Genomic DNA, 25,276 nt, shown 5'->3' on the forward strand with positions numbered 1-25,276 from the left:
AAACAAGACAGGTTTAGAATCTTATTTTTAGCAAAGCTTCCATTTGATTAAAATCAAATCTAAATTTCAACTAAGACAGTGGTGATTTGATTTAGATTGTGCCATGTTAAGGCATGTATGTCAACATCTTGAAAATACATTTACTCATTTCACCAGCGCGATCAAAGTTTCCTCAAGCAAACAATTTTTTTTCGACAAGCCTGACGGGCACCTCACTTTGAATACAGGATGGGCCGAAACTAAAACCAGAGGGGCCCAGGGTGTCGGGCTATCAGATTTGTTTTTAGCACTGCTGGTGTGAATAAAAGATCTGTGAACAGATTCTTGCATTTTGTGGTCACTTACACGGCCTTCTGCCTATTTTCATAACTCACACATTTAACACTTTTCCCAGGATTTAAAATGTCCAAAGGTATGTCTGGAACAGCGCCAACTTTTAGTCTAGGCCTAGCATTTGCGTATCCTTGAGCTGCCATTTTTTCATGATCCCTCTAGTAACATTCATTTGAGAAATGTAACGAGCACAGATTGCTGTATGGTGTTGCTTTGAAATCAACTCGTTTGTAAAAATGTATCCATTCTTTCATTATGGCTTTATCTTTCGGAAAAGAAAAAGAAAAAATGTTGTCCACAGGATTTTCTTAATGTTCTATTACACCCATAAGCAACGCAAAATGGATTGTCTATTACTCTGGCAACTCCCACTTGGGCTGCTGGAGTTGCTACTATGACGTCACATCCCGAAAGTAACCGAATAGGCGTGGAAATTTTGCATACGAGGTCACGGAAATTCAGCTCCTAGAAGAAAGGCCAATATTTAAATATTGGCATTACAGTCGCAGATGATACTTCAGAATAAGGTTTTCTGCTATAGTACTTTTATTATTATTCTATATTTCCATTGGTTTCTGGTCTCCTTTGAGGTACACAATTTTAATTTTCCATGTAATTTTCTATTTTTGATTGTTTATTTTATGCAAATGGGTTTGATATGACTAGGATCCAAATTATGTATCGTTTTTTCAATTTCATAGAAATCTGTTGATGCTACTGTTGTTATGCAATTTATCTCTTTAAATTTACATTTACTAGTTCATAGATAGTATTGACGATTGCATGCTATCCAAGTTTTTATATGTGTAGGATTTCATAGAGTTAAATGAAATAATTTTCTTTGTCTGTTAGGATGATTGTGAGTTAATGATAATTGCATATTTATATCTGATTTTGTAATGTTTAAATAATCTTGCAAGCTTGGGATTGCTATGGGCTAGAATTTTTTGAATTTTATGAAATAGTAATAGAGCATGTGGTAGCATAGGTACAGAGATACGGTTGTGTTAGATATACTGCTAACATGTTAATTATGGCTTGTCGCTGTGAAGGGAGGGTGATGTTCTATTGGATTAGTTCAGAATTTATGCAGTGTGGATAGCTAGTATGCTTCTGAGTAGCGTGAGGGAATTTATGTACGTGTAGAAAGTGGTACATTCAGAGATTATGGGGTAATTTTGTCATTCAAGGAACAGCTATCTGGGGAGAGATGGGATGGAAGTCTAAGAAAAGGAGTGACGAGTTCAGAATAAAGGACTAGGAAGTCCAGGAAGGGGCAAAGTGTAGAGAGCAGGAAGGCTTGAAGAAACAGGAAGACGTTGATAAATGGTCAGGAGAGGAAGGTGATGCAATCAGTCGTGGGCATTGTGCTATTTTCACCACTCATTATTATGATGAAAGAAATCCAATTAGAGACACTGCTATTAAATTCTGTTGACATAACTTAGATTGAATTGGAGTTGCTGCTATTAATTTGTTTTTTTCTTCTTCTCGTATTGCGTCATTTCTTCCAAATAGTCTTGCTCAGTTCTCTGTTGAACTTCTTCCACTCCCACCGGGCTGTAGTATCAAGTGAGGTCATCCTCTATATAATGCCAGCCAAGACCAGTTAACAACCCCTCTTACTAAGAGAGCGACATTACACTGGGTAAGATCTTTCCACTGATTGCATGTCATACCGTATCAACATATCACAAAGCTTTTAACACATTTGTCAGTTGTTTTTCTACACTTACCTGATAAAACCACCTCAACCAAACAGCCCTCCTTTACATCAGCTGGACTAGTTATCAATTCTAACACATTGGAGCTGCTGCTGTCATGACGAAACAAGATAATTTTGTCAGCTAGTCCATAAAATCCATGCTCTGGAAACTGCAAAACAAGAAGATCTAAGTGTCAACACTGTACACGTTTGTAATTCCATTCCCTATTTCAAAAGGTCAAAGAAACAAAAATAGATGATTGATGAGATCTTAAACCAATTTAAAGAATGCATATCAATAATCAAGTGGATCAGCTGACTTCAAAACATTACTGTTCATCAGTTGGTGATAAACGGTTACGTGCATACTTGATCAATGTTTTACGATTTGTTTTGCCCTTAAGAGTTAATAAAATTGTATTGTACAACCTCATTTCATTTCCAACTGGTCACTATCATTTTTGGAAATGGTATGTATTTGAATATGCATACCTGTTATGACTGTATTGTACAATCAAGGTCTAAAAAAACAGTTAAAATTATTTTAAACTTTAAATACACCTACAATAACACATACATGTCATGACTTTCTGAGGTAAAACCTGCCTTAGTAGATATCTCCATATAAACATCTGTTATTATTTAACCTTGAAATTAAGGACAGCCGATGATGAAAACAACATTCTGAGGTCTGTTTATCGTCCCTTGTAGACAGGTTTCACTGGGGCTCCAAGAACGACAGGTATGGACTACAATTTGTTGAGTGCACATAGTTCAGTGGGAAATTAAAGTATATCATCATTTTTACAATGATTTCCAAAGCATGTATTAATACAGTTAATAAAAAAAAAAGAGTAATTATAGATAATATGGAAAATAATTATCAATGGCTCAAAAGGAACGAGGAAAGAAAATATTACAGCAACAGTTTCATATTAAAATGCATTCTCTAGAGAACTCAATTAGAACATGGCATGCAGGTAATTTTTTTTCTGCCAGCACAGCGGACTATAGGTTACCATCAGATTTTGAAAGTTGTTGGATAAGGTTAGTGGTATATAATAGATAAATTTGTTCATATATGTCCATATCTCAGCATTCATGTTGATGCAATTTCAAGCAAATAGATTTAATCACTACAACAATTAGGTTTATTAAGCCAGAAATTCATTGCTAAAACTTGGCATAAATAGGAAGATGCCCATATCCTCTTATTCAGGTTTACAAGCTAAGGAGCTTAATTCCACTGCATCAATTAAAACTGTAATAAAGGTTTTCATTGTTCTCAAACACTGCTATCAAAACATAAATCTCTCAACAAAATTATGGATCAGTTGCTAAGCAAAGCCATTACTGCTGCTGGACCAAATTTTTGGAAGCAAATTTTATATCTTATACATATGTAAACAGTTCCGTCAAAATCAAGTTTAAATTTCTCAACTATCAGTATGTTACTGACACTGGTCAAATGAGCAGACACCTTGCAGTAAAGCCACCCACTGTTGCAAACCTGCCCAATTCTGACATGTTCCATGTTAAAGGCATTTGATTCCTTACATGTTACTCACCGTACCTACTAGTGTGCTCAAAGGATAGTGGCAGATTTGGATGTCTTTAAATAAAGTATATTGTGGTCAGGTGCTGCCATCTGCCTGATGCAAATTAATACGTTGCAACAGGTGGCTTTATCTGCCACGGCTAAGATGATTTATTAATTAAATGCATTAGGAGATGTGCTCACCAATACAGTCGCAACATGACTCAAAAACATATCCTTAAGATAATTAAAAATGGATTATCCTGACTCATGACAAAATGTCAGTAGATAGACATAATGAAAATGTACTTTGAGGAAATTATGACTCATCTGCTGATTATTTATTCAGCAGTTAGTTAAATTCATTAAATATATCTTGTAAAATCAAAATTTTCTTGTGTTCCATTTGCTCAGTGGAATAGCAAATAGTGGGATATGTAGAAATTAAAAAAACGAAGTGAAAACTTATTTTATTCATCGTATGACTAATATTAAAATCAGGCATGGTAGTTACTGTCACATTTATATATACTGATAATATTGAACTTTAGCTAATATAGTCCTTTTTGTGATCAAGACACAACGCTGAATATTTTCAACATGAATTTTGCCTAATTTTATTCAAGAGTATAAAAAAGGTGCAACTTGTGACAGACATTTAATTTTCTCAAATCTTCTTATGTTTATATTTCCCTTGTGTTTCCCAAAAATTTTGCATGCAAATTAAATCATGATATCGAACTTCCATTGTTCCTCATCTTTCATAAATGTATAACTAGATATAAGTCCCAGTACTACAAATACCATCATATATGGCTGGGAAGTGCTATGACTATCAGACTGCTCCATATTTCTCTATGGTTTTAAAATCAAGGTTGAACTTACCCATGAAATTGGTAATATGAATTTACATGATTTAAAATCTGCTGGTAACATACAGCTGAGAATACAGTTTCACTCACAAGTAGTTCTAACATTAAGTCATAATGTTCAGACAGTAGCTCAGGAAAAGCAGTAAAAAAAAACTTGGCCATTCAAGGTTTGCATTAAACCAATGGCATACCATGATATACAATACTAAGCATGACTCCAATGACTGAAGTGATTTCTATGTGTCCCCGTTTTTGCTGGCATGACAAAAATGGTAATGATGCATGCAAGAAAGAAAAAAGGATACACCATTATTATCTGTATGTAATTAGCACCCAACTGCACAAGGTAAAGTTTTAGCTTTTGTTTTTGTTTATTTAAATGGCACTTTTAACACAATATTGGCTATATTATTATTATAATAATAATAATAATGAGGACTTTGTATAGCGCCTAATCTTTAGAAGCTCTAAGTGCTTTACAACATTAGACAACACCTATAAGATAAGAAACATAATAATATTATTATAAAAACAAAAAACATGAAATTAGAAAAACATTAAAAAAAATTAAAAAAATAAAAATAAAAAATAGTATTATGCTGTGGAAATGGAAGCCAAGTGTCTTTCCCAAGGACACATGAAGGCAGACAAACTGGACTGGTTTAGGTTGGGTGGATACAGAACTGTCACCTTCAGGTGACGAGTCTAATAATCAACCAACTACGCTACAGTATGCAAAATATATAGATCAAGTTTTGCCATCACATAAATGTAATGTGCTCTAGCACATGTGAGCCTTGAGTAGTATGTTGTGTCCATAATTTAAAATTAACAGAACCAGTGATCCGACACTACATGCTGCTAGACACAACTGGGTCTTCACTACCCCATTATACAAAGATTTCTGCATGAGTTTCAAATGCAAGCCTAGGGTCACATTTTCCTCAAAACCAGGTCTGCCAAATTCTGCAAAGATGTCCACAACCAGGAAGTGAAGGTCTTGGATGACAAGGATTCCTATTAGAGTGACATCTGTACTATATAATTAAATACTGTACACAATTTAATAATAATAACAGCAATAATAATAATAATAGTAGTAGTAACAATAGTAACCTTTTTTTTACAGAGTGAATCATTGAAACTATTCTCATTCAAGACTCTCGATACATGTATACATCAGACAACACGTTTTTCTGGTACCCTCTTTGACTTCTACCCGATATCTACAACTACCCAAATAAATTCTAAAATTTGAGATATTTTTAATCTGAAACCAACTTTACACATCTCCATGCAAACACTAAGATATCATTTAGCATTCTAAATGAACAGCATGGCTATTGTTATTCCTGCAACATTTTAGTCTAGGTCATTTGGATGCTTGTTGATTAGAGTTAACCCTCACAGACTTCTCAATGTAGATACATTAATCAATTTGTGATTATATCTCTCAAACTGTTTGATCTACTTCAGGTACTTCTGCAAGCAACAGTTTAGGAAAATGGATCATTGCTATGTATCATGTTTACTTGTTCCCTTTTCTCACAGATTGATCATCATGCATCCATTTGAATGAAGATTATAATTAGGTATTTTGAGTTCCAAATTCCCAGGATAGGATTAGGATCAGACAGCCATAGGAATGGAAATAATAAGCGTCTGCATGGAGATGCACAAGGTTGGTTTCAAAAGTCCAAATATATCATAGAAATGAATCACTTATTTTCATACATATTTTAACAATATTGAGCTTTTTTGTATCACATATAGTTGGGGATACAGGCCATAATTATTCCCACTGAAAATTCAACTAATAATTATTAGTAACACATGCATGCTCACATCTTTGAATAAAAATGCCAAGGGGGCCCCGAGTGGTCTAAAGCGCTCTCCGTTACGGATCACTGCCATCTCACCTCTGTCTGCGCCAGTTCGAGTCTCGGATTCAGCCAATGTGGGTATGTAAGAAAGCTTGCCAGTAGCTTCTCGTGGGTCGGTGGTTCTTTCCAGGGTTTTCCCAGGTTCTTCCTCCACCATTAACACTGGCCGCAATGTATAGCCTATTGTGTGCTGAAAAATGGCGTTAAACCCCACAAAAACAAAAAAATGTAAATAGTTTCCATCAATTTTACAAGCAGAAGACTAGTCCACAGAAATGTACCAGATTACTTAGGGCTTAACTTGTTCTAAATATGTCCCACCAAACACTGATCTGTAACAAAATTACCTGTTTTCAATAGTTATGGAATTTCAATATGTTTATACAACTGTCTTAAATCCACACACAATGAACCAAATGTAACTGTCCGATTATATACAACTAGTCACAAGTACATGCGGTGGATTTTTCTTTTACATGATAAGTACTGTTCATATTGGCATGAATAAGAGCAAATGACATCTATGTAAAGACAACTGGAGGTGGTGGTGAGGAGGAAGGAAGTACTGTCTTATCAAATTAGGCATAAAAACTTGATACAAGTTAACATTTTTGCAAGTGGGAGAATCGATGGACCTTGGGCAATTTATGTTCATAGTTCAATAAATATGTCCTATTAATTTCACACTTTGTGTGGGTAAGGTCAAAAAGGATACACATGGTGTACCAGCTATGTACATGATGTTGGCAATATTACATCATTTCTTTAAAAATATATATAAGTTTATGTTTACTAGCAATATGTTTTATAGCACGAGTCAGGTTCTTGTGATAAAGTAGTGTCTCATTTGTACATATGCACACATCTGCAACTTTTCCCTATACTTAAATCATCTGAAAAATTCCCCAATAAACCCATTTATAAAATTATTTTTATCTGGGTGCTTTGTTTTACGTCATTAAATTACACAAAAAAGGTTATTTAAATATGCTTTACCTCAACCTATTTATAGTTCATGAATAAACCATTCGTGGCTTACATACAAAAGATTACCACCTACAAAAGTCAGTACTGGACTATTTTTAGCCTGTCACATGATATGGTGTGACAACTTGCCTCATGTATTAGTGTACATGTCATGATAAGATCCCATCTCATGAAAGACAAGAGGCTTTGTTTCCTCCTGGACTGTAACTGAAATAAAACACTAATCATTCCCCTTAGCTTATCTGTCCTATACTTATATGGTGTCCTGTCCTATAATACTGTAAGTATGATGGGGGTTGATTAGTATACTCTTGTATATAATCCTTTTTTTAAATTAAAATTATTAACTGCTAGCTAGCATATTAACCTACAGATTTTCATTATCAATCAATCAATCAATCAATCAATCAATCAATCAAACTTTATTTTCTCCATAAGAAGAGTTTACTTACACATATGGAGAACAAGACAGAAAGAGAGAGGTTTAACAATTTACACTGATGATTTTGGAAAACATTCCAGAAAAGTCATGATACAGATGAAGCTAATAAAGATGAGGGAGGATCAAATGGAATTTCAATCATTAGGAAATGTATGCAAACATACAAAATGGCATATAAATACATAAATCCATATTTAAAAAAAGAGAAATGAAATATATATTAGTCCATTAATAATAATGACTTTGCCTTCAAAATGGGGTCTTATAAGTACAAAATTTGGTAGAATGTGCTCTTTGATTCTTGGACCTTCAATTCCTCATCCTGGATTACCAGTTTGCACAACTTTACCCACAGTTTGTTACATACTGTACTCTCAGTGTGTGTGGGAATTTGGACTTCATACATGTCTGTGTGTGTGTGTTTGTGTGTGTGTGCACGCGTGTGTGGTAAATCTCTGAAATAAAGGTATATTCTCAAACAAGCATGTCCTATTCGCATGCTATCAAAGGGTATCATCATGACAGTGAAGTAACCTTTGAGTCATTCATTTAAATTTTTCCACTTTCTATATTCAACATTTCATGGTTATATGGCAAGTTAAAATAACATTTTGATGCAATTGATAAAACAAAAAAATTGAAAGAAAATGATACATTTCATATTCATCAGATGCCTTGATTTTGCAACCCATATTGTGAGAGAATATATATATATATATATATATATATATATATATATATATATATATATATATATATATATATTGTTGCCCGTTCAAATTTTGCATGTTTAATGAGAATGTATGGCCCCTATTGGCCTGCCCACCCATACTCCCACATGGACAGTTGCTATTCCACTGAAATAAATATATATATATATATATATATATATATATATATATATATATATATATATATATATATATATATATCTAGAGAGATCGAGAGAGAGACAGAGAACTCACCCAAGGTCTTCATTTAAGCTTACATACCAAATCTAAACCTGATCCAGAATATGTGGGCCTGTAGAATGATCACAAGCATAGGCATAATTGATGATATTGCAAACATGTCAAATCTGATCAAAGTCTGATAAGACACGAAACCTCTAGTTTTCACCAGTTGTTGATGGGTGAACATGTGGACAAAATGCCTGCCATTTCATAAACTTAAATGTCCTTTGGCCAGCAGAACTAAATATGTGCTTCTGAGATTACTGAAGCTGGTGGGGATATTTCATGATGAATGCATAACACAGAAAAGCATGGCCAGGGGCCATTGCATATTCTGGATTTTGGATGCATGAATGATATACTTATTAATATATATGTATTACTAAGTACTGAACACACATACCTAGAATTTGTAGTGATAAGCTTATTTTGGGCATATATATATATATATATATATATATATATACAAACACACAAACATACATACACAGGGATTTACAAATCAACATGCCCAATTCCCGGGACCAGATCAAAAGCGGTTTGGGCAAGCTATCGTTTCCAAGTAACTTACCCATGGTCAAGTCCCAAAAATTGAGGTTTGTTAGTGTTCCATTAGTAATTGAAGCCAGTTTTGACAAATAAGAAATATATATTGCTTTTCTACCTTATCAGTTAGATTCTTATCTTAATGTTGGTTAAGTATATGGGGTTATCATCTGGTAGTTCGTTAGCTAGAAGAGTATAACGATTGTTTTGATGCATGTCACTGTGTCTAGGTTAGTAAGGCATTAATTCTTAATAATATAACTTGTAAGATTTCACTGATTGGTGTTAACATTCAAAGCTTAATCAATGAACCAAATTATAACAATCATACACAGTGTTTATGATCAGTTGTTTATGTGGTAATTAAAAAATTAAAAGGGGACAGATGAGTAAATACTGCTTGGCAAACAGTTAAAGGGATAAAGTGTTTTCAATCTCAAATGTTGGCTTGTTAATTATTGTAATGCATGTCTGTGATTTCAATGTGACTAGATGATAAATGAAAGCAGAAGCAGACACGTGAGTTTACATAACAACACAAGAAGAACGTGAAAAAGTGAAGTCATTGATAATATTGTAACCATTTCAGCGATGGACTTATTTTTACCTTGTTTTCCTCTTGGATGCATAATTAAATCTGCATGATCATTTGAACTTTAATTGGAAAGGTAAAGATTAATGTTATATATGAAAACATGATTAAAATGAAATTAATGCAGCTTTCTTATTAGTTTTAAAATCTTGAGAAATATAACTGTACATCAGAGAGAGACAGAGATATATAAATGACTGCATGTACATGGTAGCAGTTGTCTTGATTGAATGGGGATGTATTTAAATTATCAGATTTATTTTATTAAACATTAAACGAAAAGCAGAGTTGCAGTCAGGTACTGATAAATTCACAGTTATTTCTCTACAGGTGAAAAGAAAATACCTCTTGTCATTAGCAAGTCAAAAAAAGAGTGATGATATAGTATTTTTGTGTGGAATTTATTTTATTAAATCTGTTATTCTTGTTTCTGTAAATAGATAAACTAAATACACCACTCCCTTGATAACTCGTGCCCTGAAAACTTGCGAACCCGCTTATAACACGGGATCAGGCGTGGATCCCATTTTGTAACCAGAAATACCCCCCAAATTTATCACTATTTGTTGAACGTAAAGAAAATTGCGATCAAAATTGGTAGCGGAAACTTTGATGTATCGCTCATTTTATTATTGAAAAAGGTAGATAGGACCTGGAAATTTTAATCAACATGTTGAAATAACAAATTTAAAAATAGGTCATAAATGTTTTTACATTTTCTTTCCAAACGACATTCCTAGTATACCAAAGTTAACAATACGTAAGGATTTTAATCAATGAAAATGTCACTCATGTCGAGTGGAGGCAGTACTTTAATAAATAAATACAAATTAAATTTTTTTTATCAATTGAAATTTGTGTTCTAGCTCTATCTTTTAGTTCCTTTTAAGTGTAATCATCATAAATGCAATGTGTCCTCTTGTAATTAAATGTAAAATGCGTCAATCTACCGTAACAGCTATGTCTGCAAGCATTTCTCTGAGAACCCAATTAAGCGCCAACCATGTCTTGATAACTGAATTCCGGAAGAATTTTTGTATTGTTGCACTGAATTAAAAGCTGGCCTCCTTTGTATTATCATGTTAATTATGTCCTTTGAATCAAATAAATGAGGTGGAATAAAAGAAAAGTTAAATGGCACAAAAATCCTACAATCTTAAAATCTAGCGGCCCCAGGCGTATGTTGGGTGAACTCACTTCATTTGATCAATCAAACACTTATAAATGTTATTGTGTATGTAACACAAACTACCTTAAATTAACCGACTCTTTCATAACTGTGATCAAAGATAAAAAGGCAGCCAAGCGAAATGAATACTTCATAAAATAAACAGCTTGATTTCACAGATACGGACCATTGTAGTTAAGCTTGGCAATTAGAGATATCCTAAAGGATGATAAGAAGTTTCATTGTTAATTCTAATGAAATAAATATTGTACTAATAGAACAATATGAAAATTGAGTTTCAACGTAGACAACTGTCTCACGAAATAAATGTTGTGTGTTTATGAAAAAAGGAATCTTGTTTGGCAGTGTATCAACAGTTAGTCTAGTTCTCTGCTCTTGGGACTCCCGATTTGGCAGGACAATATTAAACACCACTATGGGAACCAGACTCATCAAGAAAACAAAAAGCAGTGACATATTTCACAGACTTTTTCGCGTACACGTGATGGTTGTTGAAACCAGTTGGAACGATCTTTCATATGTTGGACATTTTGAAAATAAATGTTATTCAAACAGAATAACGAACAACTTCATTAGAAAAAGCGCGTTATTAAAAATTATTATCGACGTGATTGTAAAATGAGGATTCAGTCAATAAACAGCCAAGTTCCCTAACACCGCTCCCCTCCCCCTGGTATTCTTCATGTCAAAGCAATTTTTTTCAATTTTGTTGAGGTCCTTCGGTAACTTGCACCTTGCTTATAGTGCGGTCTATGTTTGTGGACCCCGTTGTACGTGAGTTATCAAGGTAGAGCTGTAAATGAATCTTGGTAACATAATACTACTACCAATAATAGTACATGTAACATAAAAATACTACTACTAATAATATAAATGCTATTTGTTTCATGGTATACGAATTTGTCATGAAGCTAGTTTGAGAATTACGCCTGCATTCAAAGGTCACTTTTCTACAAAGGACACTTTTCCCTTTTCCCATGGCAAGCTGCAGTATACAGGTTTAACTTTATATATATATATATATATATATATATATATATATATATATATATATATATATATATATATATGTGTGTGTGTGTGTGTGTAGAAAGATGCAACAAGTGTTATTCATGGTCTACAAGCCTCGATGATCTAAAACAGAACTGAAAAAAAAGATCTTCTATGTAGTAAACAGAAATAAATATTGCCCTGGAATATAAGAAATCCATAATCTGACAATCTCAAGCCTTTAATTCTGATCCCGGTATTTGACTGAAAAACTTCATCCATCATTTCAACATTCAAGACAGCTACTATAATTGACAGACTTGGCAAGTTATGCAATAAAAACATGCCTGTACATAAGTTTCCATGGTAACATTATTATAACTCATATTTCACCAAAGTTGCATAAAAATTCAATAATTTTCCATATAATGCTGCTGACAAATGATTCACAACCATCAAAGTACATGTACATAACAGGTGATTATAACTTGCCTTGACAATAAACATTTTTCTGACAAACACCTCAGTACAAAAAGTCTGTAACACATAATTTGTATTTAAAATACAATTTTAAGCTTAGAATAATAAATAAATCTCTTCTGACAAATAACGGAATTTGTTAACTTAAATTTTCAGATAAGACAGCAAATGATGTTAGACTGTCTATAAAAATGCATTTGGCATTAATTTTTAAGGGCAACACACAGAAGAAATATAATTGTACATCAAAGCTGTATTTCCCCATGCTTATGATAGTTATATAATTTTGAGTTCAGCCCAATGAATTGTCCCCAACCACTCAATTTGCTTTGCCCCAATGGGATGGATCAAAATCATAAAGCCATACAGGTCATTCTATATTATACCAAGGCTTCAAGTCAATAATTAGAAATAGTGTTACCACACCACACTTTCATGGACTTGATCAGTTACAAATAAGCCTAATGAATTTTCTTTGAAAATCAATGGAATAAATAAATGCTAGCACTATCTATTCATATATATAAAACATCCTATTATTGCCAATGAGGGACCCTGGGTGGCCAAGCGGTCTGAAAAGCTTGCCTTCATCGATCACTGCATCTCACCTTTATCCACGGGAGTTCAAGTCTTGGGCTCGGCCAATGTGGGAGAGATATGGCATTAAACCCATAACAACAACAATAACCAATTTGTTTATTTTTGATGAAATAAATATGCTATCCTGACAAAATTAAAACAATTCCTGTCACTTAATTTTACCCAAAAGGTTAGATTGTCCCAACATCCCTTTATCTAGGGCAGAATGATATAAATAAAGCAGTCAGTCAACAAGAACAATGGCCATAGGCACTTCCTACATCAATCTTCTCTGTCAAACTAAATACCTAGCTCATCTGGCAGATAACACTGGACAACAAATTTTTACAAAAGTCATGTTACTGAAATAAAATTAGTCAATTCTTATCAATTTTTATGTGCTGAACACGAATATGACAGTCAAATTGCAAAATTGGCTCTAGTTTTTTTGTAATCTGCAAGAAATTAATGTTTACATAACGAAATGCATTCCAATAGTAAAAGGTCAACTGTAATAGCCTACCTATAAAAAATCAAGTCATTGACTACATCTTAGATTTCTTCGCCTGTCTCTTGTACAGCTGTTCGGGAGCATCTCTGAGGAGTGTCCAGCTGTAGTCAGCCAGCATTGTAGTGGACCATTTTCCCTGGTATCTTTGTTCCATTGTTGCGATATCTTGATGAAAATGTTCGCCGTGTTCATCACTAACAATACCACAGTTGCTAGGAAAGAAATCCAAATGGGAATGAAGGAAGTGAATCTTTAGAGACATATTGCAGCCAAGTTTCTTATACTTCATCAACATGTCTTCTACTAGTTCCTTATAGTTTTCTGCCCTAACATTTCCGAGGAAGTTTGTAGAAACTAGGCGAAAAGCATTCCATGCTTGTTTCGCGTCACCTTCCAGCAAGTTGTTGAACCGGTCATATTTGAAAAGCTCTCGAATCTGAGGACCCACAAAAACTCCCCCTTTAATCTTTGCTTCGCTGAGTCGAGGGAATTTTTCATGCAGGTATCGGAATGCTGGCAAAGTCCGGTCAATGGCTTTCACGAAGTTCTTCATCAAACCTAGTTTGATGTGAAGGGGTGGTAGCAAGATTTTCTGAGCCTCAACCAGAGCTGGGTGTTGGATATTCTTCTCTCCAATGGCTACATTCTGCCTGTGAGTCCATTCCTTCCTCATGTAGTGCATTTCCCTTGCTCGGCTATCCCACTCGCATAAGAAACACATGTATTTTGTATATCCTTGCTGCAGTCCCATTAAAAGGGCAACTACCTTCAAATCACCACAGAGGTGCCAGCTGTACTTGTTATACTCAATGGAATTCAGTAGCTGCCTTAAGTTATCGTATGTCTCTTTCATGTGGACAGCATACGCTACTGGAATAGATGGAAGAATGTTTCCATTGTGCAAAAGCACAGCCTTGAGACTCAGTTTCGAAGAGTCCACAAATAGTCTCCATTCTTGTGGGTCATGAGTGATTTTTAAAGCATTCATGAGGCCCTCAATATCGGAACAGAATATCAGATTACTTTCCTTTCTGAAGAAAGGCTCCAATTGCTGGTGGTGCTTTCGATATGCAGTAATTGTGACATCTTCTTCTAGAAGATTCCATTGTTGGAGTCTTGATCCTAGCAATTCTGCCTTGTTCTTTGATAAGTCCAAATCACGAATCAGGTCATTTAGTTCTTCCTGTGTTATTCTGTGTGGGGTTGATGATGCACCACAGTGAAAATCTGGATCACTGCATGCTGATGGACCAGGAGAAGAACAGGTCGACTCACCTTTGTCTTCGTCAGATGAATCAAGAGAATATTCTGCTGAAGGTTCTGGAATAGGAAGTCCCTCACCATGTGGAACTGGTCTCAATGCAGACGGAATGTTTGGGTAGACTATTCTCGACTTCTTTCGCTTCGTTATTCCGCCGGAAAGAGGAGGAACCAAGCAGAAGTAACAGTCATTTAGGTGGTTGCTTGGCTCTCTCCACACCATTGGGACTGCAAACGGCATTGATGACCTTTTGCAATTCAACCACTGTGAAAGCTGTGTTGTACATGTAGCACAGCATATATGCGGAGCCCAAGGCTTGTCTTGGTCACCAACCTTGCATCCGAAGTAAAGATGATATGCCTTCTTCACTTGAGAATTGATACTTTTCTTCTGGTTGGCAAATGTCACTTCCCCACAAATATAGCAAAAATTGTCCGCGGTATTAACACACTTTCGAGGCATTACTGTTCTTTATTGTACGTAAATGGATAAAATAATAAGTTTTATGTAACAGTAGCTTGAACTGTCTCGCACAACGTCTAAAATATTTTAAATGCTGAACCTATCTGATTGGGCTTTATATAGTACACTGCTTACGTCAGCTTCAGCAGCCGCCTGGCATTAGTATAATAGGCCTACACATGTATAGTACACTGCTGACGTCAACTTACTTCAGCAGCCGCATGGCATTAGTATTGCATTGCATCAGAAAATGATGCAATCAACTGTGGATGATGTGAGCATGATGGTATTATGCAATGTTACATCATTATTCCGGATGTTCCTGCAGTCCTACTGGAGAAATTTACACAGTGAAACATAGAAAATGAGGTATATGAATATCTTCAAAACGAGAGCCAATACAAATTTTTCACGGTTATATTCGTGTTCGGCACACCAAAATACTACAGATTAGGGCCTTTTCAAGTCAGTAATGATTTCACTGTTGACCAGTGTAACTTAAGATATATAAAGTATAATTTATTTAGTACCCAGGCTCTTCATTTCTTCTTTATCAACATGTAACTTGTACCTATAAAACTAATAGATTATACAATGCTGTGGACAGTATCGATATTTGGGGTAAGCTTAATATCCAAACCACGGTCACATCAAAGATTCACCAGACTTCATTGGTTGTCCACAAGGTAGCCATTTTCAAGACGGGTATGGTTTTAGCCCATCACACACCCAGAGCGGACAAATGTCAAATATACAATTATTGCCATTTTTTAATAATGTTTTACCAACCTCTGTAAAAAGAGGGGGATAACACATACATGTTGCATAACTAACAGGTTTTTGCATTATGATCAAGGTCACTGTCATGGACTGTATGATCAAAAACTGATCGTGGGCCATTTATTTTTCTTTTCCTGAAATTATGGTGGAAAAAAGGCATATATGGTTAGACTGATAAAACAATGGGTTCTGTAAAGTACATTTATCTGTAAAAGTGTTCATATTACTGAAATGTGCTATTTTGTTCGCCAAACACAGTGTATCACAAGTTTTCATTTATCTAATAACTGAAACCTAATGTAGTTTGTACAGGCTATGATTGATGTTATGTAAAAGAATGCAGAACTCTCTTAAATTAAAAAAATAAACTTTATCTCTTATATTCAGGAGTAGAATTAAATAAACCTTTCATTCTCTTCCTCACCAAATATCTTTCATACCCCAAAGGCTTCCAAACACTTGATGCATTACCTTATAGTACCCAATTTGAATACCACACAGTATTTTCATTTATTTACAAAGATCATACATGGGAATTTATGTTTACAACATGTATGAAAATGCACTGATGTAATTTATTCTGCCTCTGTTTGCTAGTTATAATAAAACACTGCCACAATAGTCGAACCTTTGGGTTAATTCAAAAAATTTCTGATCAAATTAGTGAAGGTCATATTTTTAACACAGTTGCAAATTCCTTGTAGTATAATAGCGAGTTAATTGTTCAAGAAATTAGATAATGTCTACTGTTACTTTTCATACAGGTAAAACATTAATACACAATAATTTGTAATGCTTTTCAATAGTAAGTATTACAGGACTTCATCAAAATACTGACTATAGGACAGATTAAAAGTTTTTAAAATGTAAATATTAAAAATGACAAAAAATATTTTGAACATAAATCTCAAATCTGACCTTAAAACATGAGAAATCAAACAACCAGCACATCATCACAGGCTTTAAAAGGAAGAAAGCAACAAATAATTGTACAGATGAATGGTTGGAATTAATAATGATTTTTAAACTTAAATAAATCAGTTTGCTAGTGTTTAAAATGTGCATTGATCTCAATGCTTTTGCTACCATTCAATATAAATGACCCATTAACTAATAAATTGAACCTTTACCATCATAAACATGTGTTGTGGGTAATAATACCCCCAAACTTATCAAAGGGTTCAATTCTTTTCACTGATGTGTGCTTCAAGTCCGCCAATAACCTCAAAGTATGCCTAAATCCCATTAAATACAACATCGAATGGAATATTTTTTATCAAGTTAACTTAAATATTTATGTGTGTATAGAATTCACGAATCTCAGGGTGTGTCTCAAAAGTCGTGAATTGGATATAAATATGACAATGGTCACTCAGGTTAAAGGTTCCACACAATGTTGTGCCATTTCCTACCTTTCTATCCACAAATGCGACTGAAATGTCTTTCAGACTTGCTAAAGTTAGTTCACCATCTACGTTTACTTGTTCTCTCACAAGTCCGATTTGCATTTGAAAGGAAAAATTTCGCTTGAAGAAGACGTCTTGTTCCGACATTTTGCCATGTGAAGTGTCTAAAAACCGCCACTGTAACACTGACAAGTGTGTGACAGTTTTCCGCAAACAGGTGCTCTTTTATAACGGAGAATAATATTATTGCAGAGAAGCTGTCATAAAGACAGAATATTACATAGGTAGACAAATGGAATAGTAATAAATAAAATGTTGATTTTCATAGCAATTTTTGGTGGATTTCATCGTTACAAATATGAGAGGTATCCGACAATATCGGATGAAATACTATAGGATATTTTTCCACTTTTACACCGTTGATGACGTTTAGTGCCGTATATGAAAGCTTATGAAAGGAAACTTGACTTAAAATTCAACGTTTCAAGTTTAAATGACATATAAATTATGATTATTTATGAACTGCAAAGATACATTGTTGAAATTATCTTATTAATGAGTTAAATTGTCAGACAGATAATTTACGACAAATAAACACCACCCAAATTTTCATCTGTCACACAACAAATCGCAAAATGGCTTCCTCAGATGGAACTGACAGCCGGACGAACAGTTTGGCAACTAGGTCGACAGCAAGCACGCATAATGATGATGAGATAGGTCCCTCTGAATACAAAGGATGGTTGATGAAAAGGACAAGAATGTCGCGAAAATGGAAAAGACAGTGGTTTCTATTGAAAAACACAGATTTGTATTATGCGAAAGGCCCTGAGGTACTAACAGTAACAAAAATCTGCATAAATATTGAGTACTTAGTTTCATAGTTTACGTTTCATTTATAAGTTATTGCTTTAAACAATGCTGTGTTGTATGCGTTGTTTTCATTCACTGAATCGTGTACTAAAATAGGATCAGGAACCTGATCTCATTATGTCAGATTTAAAGGTCAAATATGGAGGTGTCGTTAGCACTTATTTTTTGTAATCTTTCATATCCAAAAAAACCCCACATTTGTTGCTTATAGATTTCTAATGCATCGTTTATGAATGCCTGCTTTTAAAAATATGACTATCACAAAGGTAGCATTTGCCTCTGATATGCATATCAAGTGATTTATTAGTCTAGAAAAAACAACTCGCAAATGTTAGTGTTGTCCTATACCCTGCCTACCCCGCCCCCAACAGTTTATAACCCTCCCCATTTTATTAGAGAAAAGTAGTAACGGTATAAAAATGCAGAAAGCTTAGTCATTTCATTCATCAATTCATTATTTGTATCCTGGTTCTTACATACAGCACCTATCATTTTTTGTTTGAAACCAAATGAAGATTGTTGATGTAACAACTGTCTGTTCTCTTCCGATTTCTTGAACAGTCCATTTTAAGTAAAATATGTTTTCATGTTCAGGATATCAGAGTCTGTTCAGTTATATGTAATTGTAAGATTTGGAAAATAAAATCACAACATGATGTTTACAAATTGCACCTTATATTTTCAAGCCATACCATAGGATCTCCAGTAAATCCCATCTGTTCAGAAATGTACCCCCTTTTTCAGAAGGAATGGGTGGGAATTCCCTCCTTCAATTATTCTGCTAGAAGAGACCATGAAACGTGTAGTAGATGTTACTGATATGAAGAAAATGTTTTAATAGGTACAACATACTTTATTTTTCACCTCTTTTACCCGCAAAAACTGAAAATGCAGACCAACTAGCATTCACTGGCTCAAATATTTGATGAATAAACAGGAATGGTATACATAAGGGGGATGAACTTTTTTACTAATTGAGTCATCATCATAAAATAAAGACTATTATTATTATTATTATAGTGTTTACCACTTTTAAAAATTTGTTCCTTGTGTAACATTGTAATCAGTGTGTATGGATAACTGATTATTAACATTTATAGATTTTAAATGCTGGTGATTCAGTTACTGATTCATTTAATGTGCACCAAGATAAATTTTTGCTGGCAATATACTTGCCTACTGGTGATAAATTACACTTGGTAGATTAAATGTCCATTGCAAAATGACTTTTACGTACAGTGGTCCCCCTTTTATTCAGCCACCCCTTTTGCACTGGAAAAGTGACAGAATAAGACAGGTGGCCTTTCCAGAGGGGGACTGTATTTCTGATAAGTATGTGTATGAAGTAAGGAAGCTACAGTTAACTTTAAAGCATTCAATATTTTCATTTGAATATGGCACTAATTATTAAAAGGTTCTTCTTGTCTTGAGAAATGACTTATTTTAAGTTAACGTACATTAATAGCTCTTATTCTTAAGCGTTATATGACAATTGGATATTGTTGACATGCACTTGGCAAAACCATTCAAAAACATCATTTAAATCTTCATACATACATTGCTTAGCATTTAAAATAATTCTCTTTCCATTTACTCCATTTTTCCACTGCCACAGTATATTCTACTTACCTGTTACAATGTTGTATATTTGAGTTTTTCCAACCTAACAATTTTTTTAAGAACTCTTGAACACTCCTGTTTATTGTCAAGTTGAATAACTTTTATTATTTCTTCTAAGGTATTAATTCTCTCTTTATGTGATGACATGTTAAAGCTTTGTATGAATTTATTTCTATGTTGTTAATTGTTCAGTACTGCAAGTTAATAATGTAAAGGAAACTTTTGTAAAGTCAACTAATTGCCTTGTTTATAACAGAATTGATACATCTACTGTGACTTGATTTTTTGGTCTCTATCTGTACCCGTTTTGTTCAAGGTTAATTACTTTTTGTGTTCATCCACAAAACCTATGTTTAGTCTATGCAGACCATGTTATGATCTTGACAGTTACAACCAGTCGTAATCATCAAAGAAAAAAATTCAACCGCTGTGTGAAGCCCTAGACTCCATCACAACATTGTTGACCCCATTTCCTGTAAACGCTGGTATTAATGATATAATATTAACCTTAATGGTACATGTACTTTAACCAACACTTTTTTCAGTAACAAAACTGACATTGGTAAAGATAATTGGATTACTTACCATATCATATGAATTAATTATTGGTTCTGGACACACATTAAAATGTGGCCGCTTGTGTGGGATAAATTTTACATTTTTTGCACTTATGTGCTGGCCGCTGGTCAGATTAAAGGGGTGGTCTTTCTTGAGGGGTACTTTTCAAAACAAACTCATAAGTGCCAAGGGATTCTATCGGTAAAAAGTGGGTGGCCACTGGTTGGGGTGGGGCATTCATAAGGGGGACCACTGTATTTTTAAGTTCATACTTCACATTGCTTCTTCAAAATGGTAAAATCAAAACATCCTCCTCTGCCCTAAACATTAATTTTGCAACATTATGAAGTCAGCCACTTACAAAATTAACAAACACATGCATGCAGTCCATTGGATTGACGACATGAAAACTTTTTTAATAGTACTAATTTCCACGGCAACCAGCTATTGTCAGTAAAAAAATGCAGTTACCGGTATTGTTTAACAAATCTGGTTTGAAAAATAGGTATATGGTATTGCTTCAAGCAATTTATTTTACCCATAATTGCCACTTAAAATGTGAGTATATGTTGTTTCAGTGAAGTCCATGATCAATCCCGACTAAAGAACCAGTATGAAGGACTTAATTTTTTTAAGACATTCAGAATTGGTTATTTTTCAAAAAGATAATAACCCTGTGGATGATCAAGTTTTGAGTTTAATTTACCCCTCTTTTGAAGAATATTATTCGGTGGTAAAACTTAAAAATAATTTTGTGTTATGTATTCATTTGAATTTCTGATATTTCCCCAAAGTTTTTTTTAAAATATAATAATTTAAATTTTGTGCTGATAGTTGACAATTAATGATACAAAAACTAAATCAAATATATAAAAATGGTTATTAAATTTTGAGAAAACAAATTTAAGTATTATTTTTGTAAAACTTAGTATAGAATTTCTATAGTAGAATCCTTGACTAATACAAGTTAGTTAAATTTGGAAAAATTAAACCAATGCATATATTTGTTTAAGGAGTAAATTTATAATTTAGATTTGTTTAATCTCCAAACCTTAAGTCACATATTTGTCTTTAGCTATGTGCACATTTGAATTCAGATTCAGATTTGAAACATTTTACTCCATAATGATTGTTCTATCAACATAAGGTTTTCACTAAAGACCTCTTATAGTTGCTGTCCTAAATAAAAATGGTGCCAATCTGACATCCAATATGGCCACCATGGCACCATGACAGACAACCTTCCTGCTGACTGAACTCTGCCTGCTTTAACTGAAAGTCATACTGATGTTGACTTTTCCCCAGAAATCTTAGGATGTCCAGTTAGTCTTAAATGAAAATGATGTCAATCTGATGTTCAGTATGACCACCACAGCAGTCATCTGGAAAATCTTGTTATTCCTACACTTCCAGAATGGAAAGTCATATATTGAAAATATTTTTTATATCTACTCCCTTCCAAAATGATGCATATATCAACATGGGATCTTCACCAGTAACCTTCTTACAAAATGAAAATGTTGCCAGTCAAACATCCAATGTGGCTGTCACAATTTTAAAACACCCCAAAAATTTATGATCATTATGACATGTGGTTTAATCACCCTAATGATGTTTACTGTCTTAAATGTAACCAGTAACCTTCTTGCAAAATGAAAATGTTGCCAGTCAAACATCCAATATGGCTGTCACAATTTTAAAACTACCCCAAAATGGATGATCATTATGACATGTGGTTTAATCACCCTAATGATGCTTACTTTGTCTTAAATGTAAATTGTGCCATTTTGACTTACAATCAGTGTTCAACAGCAGATTATTTGAAAATCTTGTATCACTAAAAAACATCAGAGATGATTTCAGCACTAGACAGACAGAAGGAAGAAATGGTCATACCTTGAATTCCTGGAAATTCTTTTTGCCCAGTACAGCATCAGTCCATTCAAGGGACTATTGTCTATGAATTGCCATGAAAAATATTATGGTTATCACTAGCATATTTAAAAAAAAAAGTTTCCTTAAGTCAAATTGTTATTTATGCTGTTATCAAACTCTTTAACATTTATATTTGATTTGTGCTAATGTGGCTGTGCATAAGGGTCAGAGTAATAAAGTTAGAGTCACAGAACTTATAGATTTGTCTCAGTGTTTGACTTACTGCAAATTTTACACACTTTTATGATGTAGGTACACCCCATGTTTTATATTTGACTTTTGGGGTTCTGGTCTTGAGCTTGTGTTTCATGTTAAAGTGTTTCAAGAATTAGAGTCTTATAGCTAAATGTTGATTTACAGTAGAACTTGACATACCCTCTGGGGAGTCTATTTGGACATGGACTTATTGAAATAAGGGATAAATTTAAAAGTGCTGCTTTAACTGAAAAAGTATTAGTACTTTCCATTTTTCTTTTTCTTTTGTGGATTATTTGTTAAATAATAATTGGAATATAATTCTGAAGTATGGCGAAATTAATGAAATGCAAAAACACATGTGCCTTAATACTAATGCAAAAATTCTGATTGAAATATTGATTTTTGTCTTTGAATGCATTTTTCAGTTTTGGAAAATTACAAATCTGCCAATATATCTGTATTCCATTTTCACATTTGTTTTCTTTGTTTTTTTTTTGTTTTTTTTACAAAGTCATGATTGCTTGGTACTAATAACAATCTTTTACCATATATACTCACATATAAGTTAAAGCATACTGCAGACAACAAAGATCCTGATCTTACATTGCATAATGTGCCACAGATCAGATTTTATGTTGCCCTTTCTACTGATTACTATTAACAAACTTCACAGACCCAGAACTGCCGGCACTTTATGCAACGGCAAATCTGAGTGCCTCCAGTTTGCAGTTGTACTTGACTTATAAGTGAGTATATATGGTACCTCCTGTTTACTTGAAGCCTGATTAGTTCTCCTTTCATTGCGTGGATGCAATTCCAATCATTTGTTCCCAGGAGATGGGTTCATTGAAATAATGAATAAATGGAAAATGTGCTGTTTTCAATGCTGGAGTTTTCTCATATTTTTCTTCGATTGTTTTTTTATTGTTGGTGGGGGGTAGATTATTTGTTAAAATAAATAATAACTGATATACAATTCTGAAATATGGCCTAATTAATGAAATGTAACAACACATAAGCCTTATTACTGATGCAAAAATTCTGATTGAATGTATTTTCAGTTTATGGAAAATTATGAATCTGCCAGGAATTCTATATTTCATTTTCATGTGGATTGTTTTTTCTTCTCTTTCTACAGATGAGTCATGATTGCTTCCTATTAATAATAATCTTTTCCCTTGTGCTTGCATGTAGCCTGATTAGATCTCCTTTCTTTGCCAGATGCAATTTCAAATCAGATTATGCCATCAATACATTTATTCAAATTCTTGAAAATAATTTTTTAAAGAAATTCATAAGGTATCATACTTTATGACATTTAATGTTGACAGTTGAATTTACTTTATGTTGGTTCAGTTAATAGAGAAGAAATATGTGTTGTTGTAAAATTTATTATAGAATCCAATAAAAATGAATAGCTGTAGAGTACAAAAAAAATCATATTATTGCCAAATTCTCCATGCAATTACATACAAAATGCCATGAAAATGGTACTGTCTGTTTTTTTCAGTTGATTCTTTAAGCACATAAAATGATGTTTATTGCAATGAAATTAATCCACATTGATGACATTCCTGAACCCTAATTCATCAAATACCATTTTAAAAAGATTATTTCATTTCATTTTTCAAAATTCTTAAAAAAATGTGGGAAAGCATTCTTAAAATATGTGCATCTGTCGAGTATGTCATGCCTGTCTGTTTTGTTTGCCTCTTACAAGCTTTGTCAAAATGAGGCCATTTTTATACACTGTTAATTCACAAAAATTTCCAAAGACAAAGGTTATCAAATATTTAAATATTTCAGTAGTAGGATTAGTTTGACTTTTTTGAAAACTTGATGCGGTCATTATAGTAATTTCATGGCATACTACCGGTAATCAGATTTTGTCAGAAGTGTGTATCGGGAATTTTTACAATCAGTTTAGGAAAAATGGACAGCATTTCACAGTTGGACCCAAAACAGCTCAAGCCCTGATAAGAATAATCCCATCAAATGTTTCTCAGCAAGTTTATCATTAGCTAGCTTTTGCTGTAATAACAGTTAACCACCTTTGATGGATTCTTCTCATGCTGATAATATTGCATATCATTGTAAAGCAAATTTGAGTCATTCTGTGACACATTCTCAACGTTTTGGCCTTGGGGTAAAGATTATGCCATTGAAACTTCGAGTTACTACTACGATAAATGCTACTACTACTACTATTATTACTACTACTACTATTATTACTACTACTACTCTTACTACTAATATTTGACGTTATTTTTTCAATGGATTGTTGAACTGCAGATTTATCTTGGACTTGGTTGAGATATCATATGTTTAAATGTATAGTATTTACCTTGTATACAATTAGGGTAATGTTTGTGTTAAGGTTTTAGTTCAAGTTGTTGATAATTTTGTGATAAATATATTACCTTAAATGCTTTTTAAAATTTTTTTTATTAATTCGAATCCTCATCATAAAACAAAGTGTTCATTTTGTTATGCTCCTGTCCACTTCTTTGGTACCTCTTGGTAATTTGCAAAATAAATTTTAGTTTTTCAGCATTCCAGCTATCATGATCACTGCTGTATGAAA

The 25,276-nt window shown here is 33.6% G+C and overlaps 2 protein-coding genes across 8 annotated transcripts in view; one reads left to right on the top strand and one right to left on the bottom strand.

The window, feature by feature from the left end:
- Nucleotides 1-17,867, bottom strand: part of LOC149805496 (serine/threonine-protein kinase D3-like) — a 202,893-nt gene extending 185,026 nt beyond the window's left edge. For all 6 annotated transcript variants that reach the window (XM_089950094.1, XM_089950093.1, XM_089950095.1 and 3 more), the window contains exons 1-2: nucleotides 17,515-17,867; nucleotides 2,070-2,208 (exon numbers count right to left, since the gene is read on the bottom strand). In XM_089950094.1, coding sequence (XP_089806220.1) covers nucleotides 2,070-2,208; nucleotides 17,515-17,655 — 280 coding nt within the window. In that variant the 5' untranslated portion in view covers nucleotides 17,656-17,867. The remainder of the gene's footprint in view (nucleotides 1-2,069; nucleotides 2,209-17,514) is intronic.
- A 74-nt stretch (nucleotides 17,868-17,941) lies between these two features.
- Nucleotides 17,942-25,276, top strand: part of LOC149805498 (PH domain-containing protein DDB_G0274775-like) — a 33,196-nt gene continuing 25,861 nt past the window's right edge. For both annotated transcript variants that reach the window (XR_016419679.1, XM_089950096.1), the window contains exon 1: nucleotides 17,942-18,341. Coding sequence is in view for 1 of the 2 variants with exons in the window: in XM_089950096.1 (XP_089806222.1) it covers nucleotides 18,144-18,341 (198 nt within the window). In the remaining variant the exon portion in view is untranslated. The remainder of the gene's footprint in view (nucleotides 18,342-25,276) is intronic.

This window comes from Sinohyriopsis cumingii, chromosome 2 (genome assembly GCF_028554795.1).
Source record: "Sinohyriopsis cumingii isolate HCF-2022 chromosome 2, ASM2855479v2, whole genome shotgun sequence".
Taxonomy (NCBI): Eukaryota; Metazoa; Mollusca; class Bivalvia; order Unionida; family Unionidae; genus Sinohyriopsis; species Sinohyriopsis cumingii.